General features: G+C 42.5%; 1 protein-coding gene across 1 annotated transcript in view; it reads left to right on the top strand.

Moving 5' to 3' along the window:
- The first annotated feature begins 1897 nt into the window (after positions 1-1897).
- Positions 1898-13371, top strand: part of LOC133652165 (all-trans-retinol 13,14-reductase-like) — a 31323-nt gene continuing 19849 nt past the window's right edge. Inside the window, exons 1-2 of the mRNA XM_062050607.1 lie at positions 1898-2558; positions 3256-3438. Coding sequence (XP_061906591.1) covers positions 2405-2558; positions 3256-3438 — 337 coding nt within the window. The 5' untranslated portion in view covers positions 1898-2404. The remainder of the gene's footprint in view (positions 2559-3255; positions 3439-13371) is intronic.

The raw sequence follows: 13371 nt of genomic DNA, 5'->3' as shown, positions 1-13371 counted from the left end.
CCCTGCTTTTTGCAAATTATGTGGTCCTGTTGGCTTCATCGGGTTGGGACCTTCAGCGTTCACTTGGGCGGTATGTAGCCGAGTGTGAAGCTAATGGGATGAGCATCAGCACCTCCAAATCTGAGGCTATGGTTCTCAGTTGGAAAAGGGTGGACTGCACCCTTCGGTTCGGGAGTGAAGTTCTGCCTCAAGTGGAGGAGTTTGAGATTCTCGGGGTCTTGTTCACGGGTGAGGGACGAATAGAACGCGAGATTGACAGATGAGGCGTCTGCAGTGATGCAGTCACTGCACCGGTCTGTTGTGGTGAAGAAGAAGCTGAGCCAGAAGGCGAAGCTCTCCATTTACAGGTCAGTCTATGTTCCTACCCTCCCCTATGGTCACGAACTTTGGGTAATGACCAAAAGGACAAGGTCGCGAATACAGAGCTGAGTTTTCTCCGTGGTGTCTGGGATCACCCTCAGAGATAGGGTGAGGAGCTTGGTCATCCGGGAGAGACTCAGACTAGAGCCGCTGCTCCTTCACGTCGAGAGGAGCCAGCTGAGATGTCTCAGGCATCTACTAGAGATGCCTCCCCGGTGAGGTGTTTCTGGCATGTCCAGCCAGGAGGAGACCTCGGGGCAGACCTAGGACACGTTGGAGGGACTATGTCTCACAGCTGGCCTGGGATGGCCTCGGTATCCCCCTGTAGAACTAGTGGAGGTGGCCGGGGACAGGGAAGTCTGGGCATCTCTGCTTAGACTGCTGCCCGCGCGACCCGGACTTGGATAAGCAGTGGAAAAATGGATGGATGGATGGATGTATGATTGTGTACAAAATACTTCTACATTTACAAAATATGATCGTATCCAAAATACTTCTATATTTGCAAAATATGATCTTATACAAAAATACTTCTATATTTAGAAAATATAATTGTATACAAAATACCTCTATATTTACAAAATATGATTGTATACAAAATACTTATATATTTACAAAATATGATCTTATACAAAATACTGTGTAGTACAACGCTAAAATAGTATTACAGTAATGTAGAATAACAGTGTGGTAGTACAACAGCAGTACTACAGTGCAGTAATAAAATAGTAATATAGTATAACAGCAGTAAAACAGTAGAGTAGTACAACAATAAAGTAATAATACAGTATAGTAGTCTACCAGTACAGTAGTATAACAGCTGTACTGCAATAGAATAGTATACAAGTACAGTAGCAAAACAGCAGTACTACAGCAGTGTCATAACAGTACGATAGTACAACAGCAGTAGTAGTTCAGTAGCAAAGTAATTCTACAGTTAAGTAATACAAGAGTACAGTAACAAAGTACAGTAATACAGTATAGTAGTACTACAGTAGTACTAGGGAGTAGTAGATAGGAAGGCAGTAGACATGTGATGAAGCACGTTATTAAAGCATAATAATCCATAAAAAGAAGTCTTATGAATCATACTTTATATCTAGTATAATAGTATTACAGTAGTACTACAGTACTTTTCAGTAGACAGGAAGTAGACATGTGATGAAGCACGTTATTAAAGCGTAATAATTCTTTATGAATCCTATTTTTCTACACTTCATTCACTTAGGCAAAGTTCATCTCGGAGCAGAGAGGACATCTTTGTTGACACAAGTGGGCGTTAAATGTGCGGCAGGAAGAAGGCCCTGAGGTACTTGAGTACCAGCAGCCAGCAGTAGTACTCGCTGGTGTACTTTCTAGTGTGACTTCTCAGTCATCAGTGTGTAACAACAAGTTGAGTGTTTGTGACCTTTGATCCGCTCTTTCAACGCCATCACGTCCAAAATGTCACGAGTCCAAACTCCTCCTATCAGCTTCTCTCTACAAAATCTTCCTCCTTCACTTCAGACTGTAGCTTTAACTCAGTGTACCTGGCTGGTCTTGACTTCTACTTTAACTCAGTGTACCTGGCTAGACCTGAATGCTGCTTTAACTCAGTTTACCTGGCTGGTCCTGACTTCTACTTTAACTCAGTGTACCTGGCTGGTCCTGACTTCTACTTTAACTCAGTGTACCTGGCTGGTCCTGACTTTTACTTTAACTCAGTGTACCTGGCTAGGCCTGAATGCTGCTTTAACTCAGTGTACCTGGCTGGTCCTGACTTCTACTTTAACTCAGTGTACCTGGCTGGACCTGAATGCTGCTTTAACTCAGTGTACCTGGCTGGTCCTGACTTCTACTTTAACTCGGTGTACCTGGCTGGACCTGAATGATCCTTTAACTCAGTGTACTTGGCTGGACCTGAATGCTGCTTTAACTCTGTGTACCTGGCTGGACCTGACTTCTACTATAACTCAGTGTACCTGGCTGGACCTGAATACTGCTTTAACTCAGTGTACCTGGGTGGACCTGACTTCTACTTTAAGTGGGCGTACCTGGCTGGACCATGTGGTGGTGGCTGCTGGCCGTGTTGTTGGCAGGAACGTTGGTGGCCTTCCTCACCTTTGGTCGCCGTTACAAAGTGTTCAGCGAGAAGAACCTGAGAGCTCCTGCACCTTTTGTCAGCGACCCCAAGAAGAGAGACGACAGGCTGAAGAAAGGTTACTACACTCTTTTTATACCTACCCAAGTACTACTCTACAGTAGTACAACACTAGTACTACAATATAATAGTAATTCAGTACAGTAGTGTTACAGTAGAGTAATATTACAGTACAGCAGTACTACAGTAGAGTAGTATTCCAGTGCAGTAGTAGTACATGAGTTGTAATACAGTACAGTAGTATCACAGGAGAGTAGTATTACAGTACATTAGAACCACAGTAGAGTAGTATTGCATTACAGCAGTACTCTAGTTTAGTAGCATTACAGTACATTAGCACTGCAGTACAGTAGTATTACAGTACAATAGCATTACAGTATAGTAATATTCCAGTGCAGCACTACTACCGTAAAGCGGTATTCCAGTACAGTAGTACTACTGTAAAGCAATATTCCAGTACAGTACAGTAGTACTACTGTAAAGCGATATTCCAGTACAGTATTACTACAATATAGTAGTAGTCCAGTACAGTAAAATGGTATTCCGGTATAGTAGTACTGAAATAGAGTAGTATTCCAGTACAGTAGTACTACAGTAGAGTAGTATTTCAGTACAGTAGTACTACAATAGAGTAATATTCCAGTACAGTAGTATTACAATAGAGTAGTATTCCAGCACAGTAGTACTTTGTACAACCTTTGACCTGCTAGTGTGTTTCTGCCCAACAAAAATTCACAGTCTTGGTATCACCGCAGGATTCCGCTTGGATCGAGTTCCAGGCGACTTGGACGCTGTGGTTATCGGCAGCGGCATGGGAGGACTGACAGCAGCGGCCATCTTGTCCAAAGCTGGAAAGAAGGTTCTGGTTTTGGAGCAGCACGACCAGGCCGGTGGATGCACACACACCTTCCAAAATAAAGGCTTCGAATTTGATGTTGGTAAGTCAAGTCAATATTCTCATAAACATGCTCAAAAATGATCATCAATATTCATTAATGTTCATCAATATTCCACAATGTTCATCAATATTGCAAATGTTCATCAATATTCATGAATGTTCATCAATGTTGATCAATATTCCACAATGTTCATCAATGTTCATCAATATTCATCAATATTTCACAATGTTCATCAATATTCATCAATTTTCATCAATATTCATCAATGTTCATACATATTAATGAATGTTCATCAATGTTAATCAATATTCATAAATGTTCATCAATATTAATCAGTGTTAATCAATATTCATAAATTTGTATTGATATTCCACATTGTTCATCAATGTTAATCAATATTCATAAATGTTCATCAATGTTTATCAATATTCATCAATGTTCATCAATATTCATAAATGTTCATCATTGTTAATCAATACTCATAAATGTTCATCAATGTTCATCAATATTCATCAATGTTCATCAATGTTCATCAATATTCATCAATAGTAATAAATGTTCAATAATATTCATCAATATTCATCAATATTCATCAATTTTCATCAATGTTTATTAATAATCCACAATGTTAATCAATATTAATCCATTTTTTAAAATCAAAATTCATTAGTATTAATCAATATTCAGCAATGTTAATCAATATCAATTAATATTCATCAATGTTTATCAATATTAATCAATATTCATACATGTTCATCAATATTCAGCAAAATTAATCAGTGTCATCAATATTCATCAATGTTCATTAATATTTCACAATGTTAACCAATGTTCATCAATATCCAAAAATGTTCATCAATATTCATCAATGTTCATCACTTTTCATCAATATTCATCAATGCTCATCAATATACATAAATGTGTATCAATGTTAATCAATACTCATAAATGATCATCAATGTTAATCAATACTCATAAATATTCATCGATGTTCATCAATATTCATTATTGTTCATCAATATTCATTAATGTTAATCAATTTTCATTCATATTCTTCAATATTAATCAATGTTTATCAATATTCATCAATGTTTATCAATATTTATAAATATTTATCAATATTCATGAACATTCGTAAATGTTCATACATTTTCATCAATGTTCATCAAAATTCATCAATGTTTATCAATATTTATAAATATTCATCAATGTTCATGAACATTCATAAATGTTCATAAATGTTCATCAATGTTCATCAATATTCCTTAATGTTCATCAATATTCATAAATGTTCATTAATGTTCATCAATATTCATAAATAATCATCAATATTCATACATGTTCATCAATAATCATAAATGTTAATACATATTCAGAAATATTCATACATGTTCATATATGTTTATTAATATTCATCAATGTTTATCAATATTCATCTTTTTTTAAATGTTTATCAATATTAATCAATGTTCATCAATATTCATCACTATTCGTCAATATTCATCAATGTTCATCAATAACCATCAATATTCATCAATGTTCATCAATATTCATCAATGTTCATCAATATTCATCAATATGTTACGGTTTGTACAGAGGAAGAAGACGGCACAGACAGGAGGGACGTTGTTTAACTCTATGTTTATTTATATATATGAAATAATAATAATAATAAACAAGGGACTGGAGTGTGACTAATCTAAAAGTGTATGGTATGTGACTATGTGTAGAAATTAAATGAGGAGTGTTACCCGTAGTGTTGAATGGGAGGCGAAAGTCCAAGACGGGCAAAGTTTGTTTGGAGGTCCGTGAGCTGACGTGAGGTGGAGGGGAGGAGAGAGGTGTCAAAGTCCATTTCCAGGCGGGAGGTCGAGATCTAAGAAGCAGCCAGGGAAGCAGAGGGAATACGGGGAGACAAGATACATCTCGTGACACGGGAACGGAGATATGCTGCTGGAAGACAGGAGGACACAAGACAATTGAACACGGCGGGGAAGAAAACACAGAGAGAGTAAAGAGTGCATAGAGCTAGATATGTACGGCTTACTGTACAGGACAGGTCACTACGTTCTGGCCCAGGATAGCAGGTTGCTCTGGCTTAAGAAGGCAGGTTCTCTCATCAGCGACAGGTGCGTTGATTGCTGATGATTGAATGCAGCTGCTTGCTGCAGCCGGAGGTGCGTGCTCTCGGAGGTGCGCCCAGCGCAGCGCACAGATGAATGCGCACTGAGGTACGCCCGGCCCGTGACAGTACCCCCCTCCTATGGACAGCTTCCAGATGTCTTATCACTGGAACCAGAAGAACACAGAGATCAAGAGTCAAGGGAGGGTGGAGAGGTGAACTGGTGGTGGGTCGCCGGCCCAAGTGTCCCTGAGTCTGGTGGTGGCGGAGAGTAGAACGCCATTGCAGCCGGCGAAGGAACAAGTAATGGTCACCTTCTTGGCCGTCGGGACGGCGGACGCGAGTGGAGCCAGAACCACAGCAGCCTACGAGTTCCACGTCTCTGTCCTGGGCGTCTCTGTCCTGGGCGTCTCTGTCCTGGGCGTCGCTGCTGTTGGGGCAAAAAGCGTTCATGCACTGGCCACAGAGGGTGACGGGTGCGGGCGCCTGATGGCCACCTGTGCGACCGGCCAGCCGGCGGTTGCAAGGACGACAATGCAGGAGACGAGGAGGATGGTGGCGCTGTGGAAAGGTCCGCCAGAGACAAGGAGGACGATGTCGTCAGAGCCAGAGACGAGGAGGACGATGTCGTCTGAGTCAGAGACGAGGAGGACGACGTCGTCGGAGCCAGAGACGAGGAGGACGATGTCGTCGGAGTCAGAGACGAAGCAGCAGGCTGAGGAGCTGGCTGAGGTGCTGAAGGAGACGGTGGACGTAGGGTGCCGGTGCTGGTACGGGGACCAGCCTTGGAGCGGGTGTTGGTTCGGAGACTAGCCTTGGAGCGGGTGCTGGTTTGGGGACCAGTCTTGGAGCGGGTGCTCGATCGGGGACCAGTCTTTGAGCGGGTGAGGGTTTGGGGACTAGTCCTCGAGCGGGTGCTTGTACGGGAACCAGCCTTGGAGCGGGTGCTGGTACGGAGACCAGCCTTGGAGCAGGTGGTGGTGGTCTGGCTGGAGGTTGCGGTTCGGCCTGTCGAAGAACAGGTGGTGGTGGTCTGGCTGGTGGTTGAGGCTTGGTATGCCGGAGAACAGGTGGTGGTGGTTTGGCTGGGGGCTGGTGTTTGGCCTGTTGAAAAACAGGTGGTGGTGGTCGAGCAGGGGGTAGCCGTTTTGCAGGGCGCAGCTGTGCTACCCCACCAGCACAGCCACCAGTACAAATACCCCCCCCCCCCTCTCCCCCCGTCTGACAGCGGATGCCAGACACTTCCAGCCAACTGTGGAACAGTCACAAAGGGTGGGAGGCGGGAGGACAGGAGGCGGGTAGATTCTTCCTCCCCTTTAGCTATGCTAAACAGTCCATCATAAGATTGTTGATGAAGGTCCGAAAAAAAATTCCCGAGTGGTGGGCGGAACAAAAGGCAAAGGGGGCGGGCCAAAGTCACTGGGGGCGGAGCTTTAATCACTGGAGGCGGATCTTTAATCACTGGGGGCGGAGCTTGAATCACTGGGGGCGAAGTTTGAATCACTGGAGGCGAAGCTTGAATCACTGGAGGCGGAGTTTGAATCACTGGGGGCGGAGTTTGCCGACAGCGAGTCGAAGCCCTTCTGGGAGGTCTTCGTCCTCGCCGACGCAACCGGCACCCGGCCGCGGTGTTCTCGGGCCAGACAGAGTCAATGGTGACCAGCGAACCCTCGGGGCTCCACACAATGTTCACCAAGCTCCTCGGGTGAATAGCTGAGGGCCTCTGCTATAATTGCGTCCGCCGCACTTCACGTCTTGGGTACATAGCCGTAGTTTGTGTCGCTGTGATCAAGCACTGAGGAGTTCCTTGTCTGGGTCGGGTGAAGGTATAGATGCCTGCGGGCAAAGTGGTGAGGACGATGTCTGGGCGGCTTGCGAGTGGGAGAGGAAGTAGTCTGCTGCTTTTGTCACCTTAGCCATTAGCTGTCACCATAGCGTCAGAAGGGAGATCTTCTACGGCCCGCTCTGCTTTGTCCTCGCATTCCCATGGCTGGGTGTCCGCCTTGAGCTCCAGGAAGATCGCTTGCTTGTCTTTGTTGGACAAGAACACTTCATCCTCTGAGGAACACCATGACTGCAACGAGTCTGCCTTCAACTGCTGGAACATCCTTTTCTGCGAGATACGCTTCGCCAGGTTGGGGCAATTCACGGCATCTCGGGCGCATGGTGACGGATAGGGAACCGTGGGGGTCGAGAAAGGGGCGGGGACTGAGGTCACTGTACCATCTGGTTCCTAATATTATGGCCAGAACGTACTGTTACGGTTTGTACAGGGGAAGAAGACGGCACAGACAGGAGGGTCATCGTTTAACTCTATGTTTATTTACATATATGAATAATATATATATGAATAAGAAATAATAATAATAATAAACAAGGGAATGGAGTGTGACTAATCCAAAAGTGTATGGTGTGTGAGTATGTGTAGGAATTAAATGATGAGTGTTACCCGTAGTGTTGAGCGATAGGCGGAAGTCCAAGAGGGGCAAGGCTTGCTCGGAGGTCCGTGAGCCGACGTGAGGTCGAGGGGAGGAGAGAGGCGTCAAAGTCAGTTTCCAGGCGGGAGGTAGAGATCCAAGAGGCAGCCAGGGAAGCAGAGGGAATACGGGGAGACGAGACACACAGTTTGTGATGTGGGAACGCAGGTATGCTGCTGGAAGGCGACAAGGAGGACACGAGACAATTGAACACGGCGGGGAAGAAAATACAAAGGGAGCAAAGAGTGCATAGAGCTAGATATGTACGGCTTACTGTACAGGACAGGTTGCTACGTTCTGGCCCAGGATAGCAGGTTGCCCTGGCTTAAGAAGGCAGGTCCTCTCATCAGCGACAGGTGTGTTGATTGCTGAAGATTGAATGGAGCTGCTGGCTGCAGTCGGAGTGGCGCGCACCTGGTGTGCTCTTGGAGGTGCGCCCAGCGCAACGCACAGATGAATGCGCACTGAGGTGTGCCTGGGCTGTGACACAATATTCATAAATGTTCATCAGCATTCATCAATGTTCATCAACATTCATAAATGTTCATCAGCATTCATCAATGTTCATCAACATTCATAAATGTTCATCAATATTCATAAATATTCATCATCATTCATAAATTTTCATCAGCATTCATAAATGTTCATCAATATTTATCAATGTCCATCAATATTAATCAACATTCATCCATGTTCATCAATATTCATAAACGATCACCAATATTCATAAATGGTCATCAGCATTAATCAATATTCATAAATGGTCATCAATATTCATAAATGTCCATCAATATTCATAAATGTTAATCAATATTCATAAATTTTCATCAATATTCATAAATGATTATTAATGTCCATCTATGTTCGTCAATGTTAATCAACATTCATCAATACTGATCAATATTTATCAATGTTCACTAATGTTCATCAACATTCATTAATATTCATAAATTGTCATCAATATTCATCAATGTTGATAAATGTTCATCAATATTCATACATGTTCATCAATATTCATCAATGTTCATACATGTTCATCAATACTAATAAATCAATATTCATCAATATTCATCGAAATTTTATTGATGAATTAATATCAAACATACCTCAAACCAGACGACGTTGGTTTGGTTTTGTAATAACTTTGTGGAGAAAACAGGAAGTTACTTAACTTTGTATAGACAGAAACTTCTTCAGTAACGCTTGAAACCAGGAAACTGTACTCCTTTGAGGGGCGGTATGGCGTAGTGGGTAGAGCGGCCGTGCCAGAAACCTGAGGGTTGCAGGTTCGCTCCCCGCCTCTTGACATCCAAATCGCTGCCGTTGTACCCTTGGGCAGGACACTTCACCCTTGCCCCCGGTGCCGCTCACACTGGTGAATGAATGATGAATGAGTGATAGGTGGTGGTCGGAGGGGCCGTAGGTGCAAACTGGCAGCCTCGCTTCTGTCAGTCTACCCCAGCTGTGGCTACAAATGTAGCTTACCACCACCAGGTGTGATTGAATGATGGGTTCCCACTTCTCTGTGAGCGCTTTGAGTATCTAATAATAGAAAAGCGCAATATAAAATCTAATCCATTAATTAATTAATTAATTAATTAGTTGTTGAGTCCGGTTTCAAAATTTGATGATTGCCAAGACCTGGACGAAAAAGAATCTAGTATGAACAGGACCTGAATGACTAAGAATCTAGCATTACCAATACCTGGACGACGAAGACTCTACTATTACCAAGACCTGGACGACTAAGACTCTAGTATTACAAAGACCTGGAAGACTAAGAATCTAGTATTACTAAGACCTAGATGACTAAGAATCTGGTGTTACTAAGACCTGTATGACTGAGGATCTAGTATTACCAAGATTTGGACAACTAAGAATCTTGTATTGCCAAGACCTGAATGACTAAGAATCTACTATTACCAAGACCTGGATGACTAAGAGTCTAGTATTACCAAGACCTGGATGACTAAGAATCTACTATTACCAAGCCCTGGATGACTAAGAATGTAGTATTACCCAGACCTGGACGATTAAGAATCTAGTATTACCAAGACCTGGACGACTAAGAATCTAGTATTACCAAGACCTGGACAACTAAGAATCTCGTATTGCCAAGACCTGAATGACTAAGAATCTACTATTACCAAGACCTGGATGACTAAGAATCTAGTATTACCCAGACTTGGATGACTAAGAATATAGTATTACCAAGATTTGGATGACTAAGAATTTAGTATTACCAAGATTTGGACAACTAAGAATCTAGTATGACCAAGACCTGGATGACTAAGAATCTACTATTACCAAGACCCAGATGACTAAGAATATAGTATTACCAAGACCTGAATGACTAAGAATCTACTATTACCAAGACCCGGATGACTAAAAAATATTTATTACCAAGACTTGGATGACTAAGACGTAGTATTACCAAGACCTGGACAACTAAGAATCTAGTATTACCAAGACATGGATGACTATGAATCTACTATTACCAAGACTTGGATGACTAAGAATCTGGTGTTACCAAGACCTGTATGACTAAGAATCTAGTATTACCAAGACCTGAATGACGAAGAATCTACTATTACCAAGACCTGCATGATTAAGAATCTACTATTACCAAGACCTGTATGACTAAAACGTAGTATTACCAAGAACTCGACGACTGAGAATCTAGTATTACCAAGACCTGGATGACTAAGAATGTAATATTACCCAGACCTGGACGATTAAGAATCCAGTATTACCAAGACCTGTATGCCTAAGAATCTAGTATTTCCAAGACCTGGACACCTAAGAATCTTGTATTGCCCAGACCTGGATGACTAAGAATCCAGTTTTACCCAGACCTGGACGACTAAGAATCTAGTATTACCAAGACTTGAACGACTAAGATTATAGTATTACAGAGACCTGAATGACTAAGAATCTACTATTACCAAGACCTGGACGACTAAAAATCTAGTATTACCAAGACCTGGATGACTAAAAAATATTTATTACCAAGACTTGGATGACTAAGACGTAGTATTACCAAGACCTTGACGACTAAGAATCTAGTATTACCAAGACCTGGATGACTAAGAATTTTGTATTGCCAAGACCTGAATGACTAAGAATCTACTATTACCAAGACCTGGATTACTAAGGACCTACTATTACCAAGACCTGGATGACTAAATCGTAGTATTACAAAGACCTGGATGACTGAGAATCTAGTATTACCATGACCTTGATGAATAAGAATGTACTATTACCAAGACCTGGATGACTAAGAATCTAGTATTACCAAGACCTGGATGACTAAGAATGTAGTATTACCCAGACCTGGATGATTAAGAATCTAGTATTACCAAGACTGTATGACTAAGAATCTAGTATTACCAAGACCTGGACAACTAAGAATCTCATATTGCCAAGACCGGGATGACTAAGAATCCAGTATTTCCCAGCCCTTAACGACTAAGAATCTAGTATTACCAAGACTTGGACAACTAAGAATCTAGTATTACAGAGACCTGAATGACTAAGAATCTACTATTAACCAGACCTGGACAACTAACAATCTAGTATTACCAAGATCTGGATGACTAAGAATTTCATATTGCCCAGGCCTGGACGACTAAGAATCTAGTATTACCAAGACCTGGACGATTAAAAATCTAGTATTACCAAGACCTGTATGACTAAGAATCTGGTATTACCAAGACCTAGACAACTAAGAATTTCGTATTGCCAAGACCTGAATGACTAAGAATCTACTATTACCAAGACCTGGATTACTAAGGACCTACTATTACCAAGACCTGGATGACTAAATCGTAGTATTACAAAGACCTGGATGACTGAGAATCTAGTATTACCATGACCTTGATGAATAAGAATGTACTATTACCAAGACCTGGATGACTAAGAATCTAGTATTACCAAGACCTGGATGACTAAGAATGTAGTATTACCCAGACCTGGACGATTAAGAATCTCATTGCCAAGACCGGGATGACTAAGAATCCAGTATTTCCCAGCCCTTAACGACTAAGAATCTTGTATTACCAAGACTTGGACAACTAAGAATCTAGTATTACCGAGACCTGAATGACTAAGAATCGACTATTACCAAGACCTGCATGATTAAGAATCTACTATTACCAAGACCTGTATGACTAAAACATAGTATTACCAAGGCCTCGACGACTGAGAATCTAGTATTACCAAGACCTGGATGACTAAGAATGTAATATTACCCAGACCTGGACGATTAAGAATCCAGTATTACCAAGACCTGTATGCCTAAGAATCTAGTATTTCCAAGACCTGGATGACTAAGAATCTCATATTGCCCAGGCCTGGACGACTAAGAATCTAGTATTACCAAGACCTGGATGATTAAAAATCTAGTATTACCAAGACCTGTATGACTAAGAATCTGGTATTACCAAGACCTAGACAACTAAGAATCTCGTATTGCCAAGACCTGGATGACTAAGAATCTAGTATTACCAAGACTTGGACGACTAACAATCTAGTATTAACAAGACCTGAATGACTAAGAATCTACTATTACCAAGACATGGACAACTAACAATCTAGTAGAGGACGGCGTGGCGCTGCTTGGAGAGTAGCCGTGCCAGCAACCTGGGGGTTCCTTGTTCGATCCCCACCTTCTACCAACCTCGTCACTTGAGCGAGACACTTCACCCTTGCTCCTGATGGGTCAAGGTTAGGGCTTTGCATGGCAGCTCCCGCCATCAGTGTGGGAATGTGTGTATGAATGGGTGAATGTGGAAATAGTGTCAAAGCGCTTTGAGTACCTTGAAGGTAGAAACGCGCTATACAAGTATAACCCATTTACCATTTACCATTAGTATTACCTAGTATCTCATATTGCCCAGACCTGGACGACTAAGAATCCAGTATTACCAAGACTTGGACAACTAAGAATCTAGTATTGCCAAGACCTGTATGACTAAGAATCTAGTATTACCAAGACCTGAATAGTACTATGTGAAGTTTACCACTTGTGGGTCCTCTTGACCGTAATAGATGTTCTCGTGAGCCCGGTAGTCTGGTGTAACAATGTCTTTTATTTGTGCGCACACGCGCCAACACAGCACACTGTTCTTGCAACTTTCCAGTCCTTCTGCTGCTCTCCTTCTTGCGGCGTGGTCTCAGGCACATACGGGTAGTGTCTGTCTGCAACTCTAACTCCGACAGCGTGTCTCGGTCCGGCTGCTGCTAATAAAGGCGAAAGGTGATTAGATAACCAGGCCCAGCTGGGCAATCTACTCACCTGCCGCTGGCTTCGAGGCCGGTCCTTACACACCCCGCTCCGCGGCAGGGCCGCAGACCACGCCCCCTCCACATACT

This window comes from Entelurus aequoreus, linkage group LG06 (assembly GCF_033978785.1).
Source record: "Entelurus aequoreus isolate RoL-2023_Sb linkage group LG06, RoL_Eaeq_v1.1, whole genome shotgun sequence".
NCBI lineage: Eukaryota > Metazoa > Chordata > Actinopteri > Syngnathiformes > Syngnathidae > Entelurus > Entelurus aequoreus.
The sequence above is the reverse complement of the archived record's forward strand: the minus strand, read 5'-3'. Positions and strand labels throughout refer to the sequence as shown.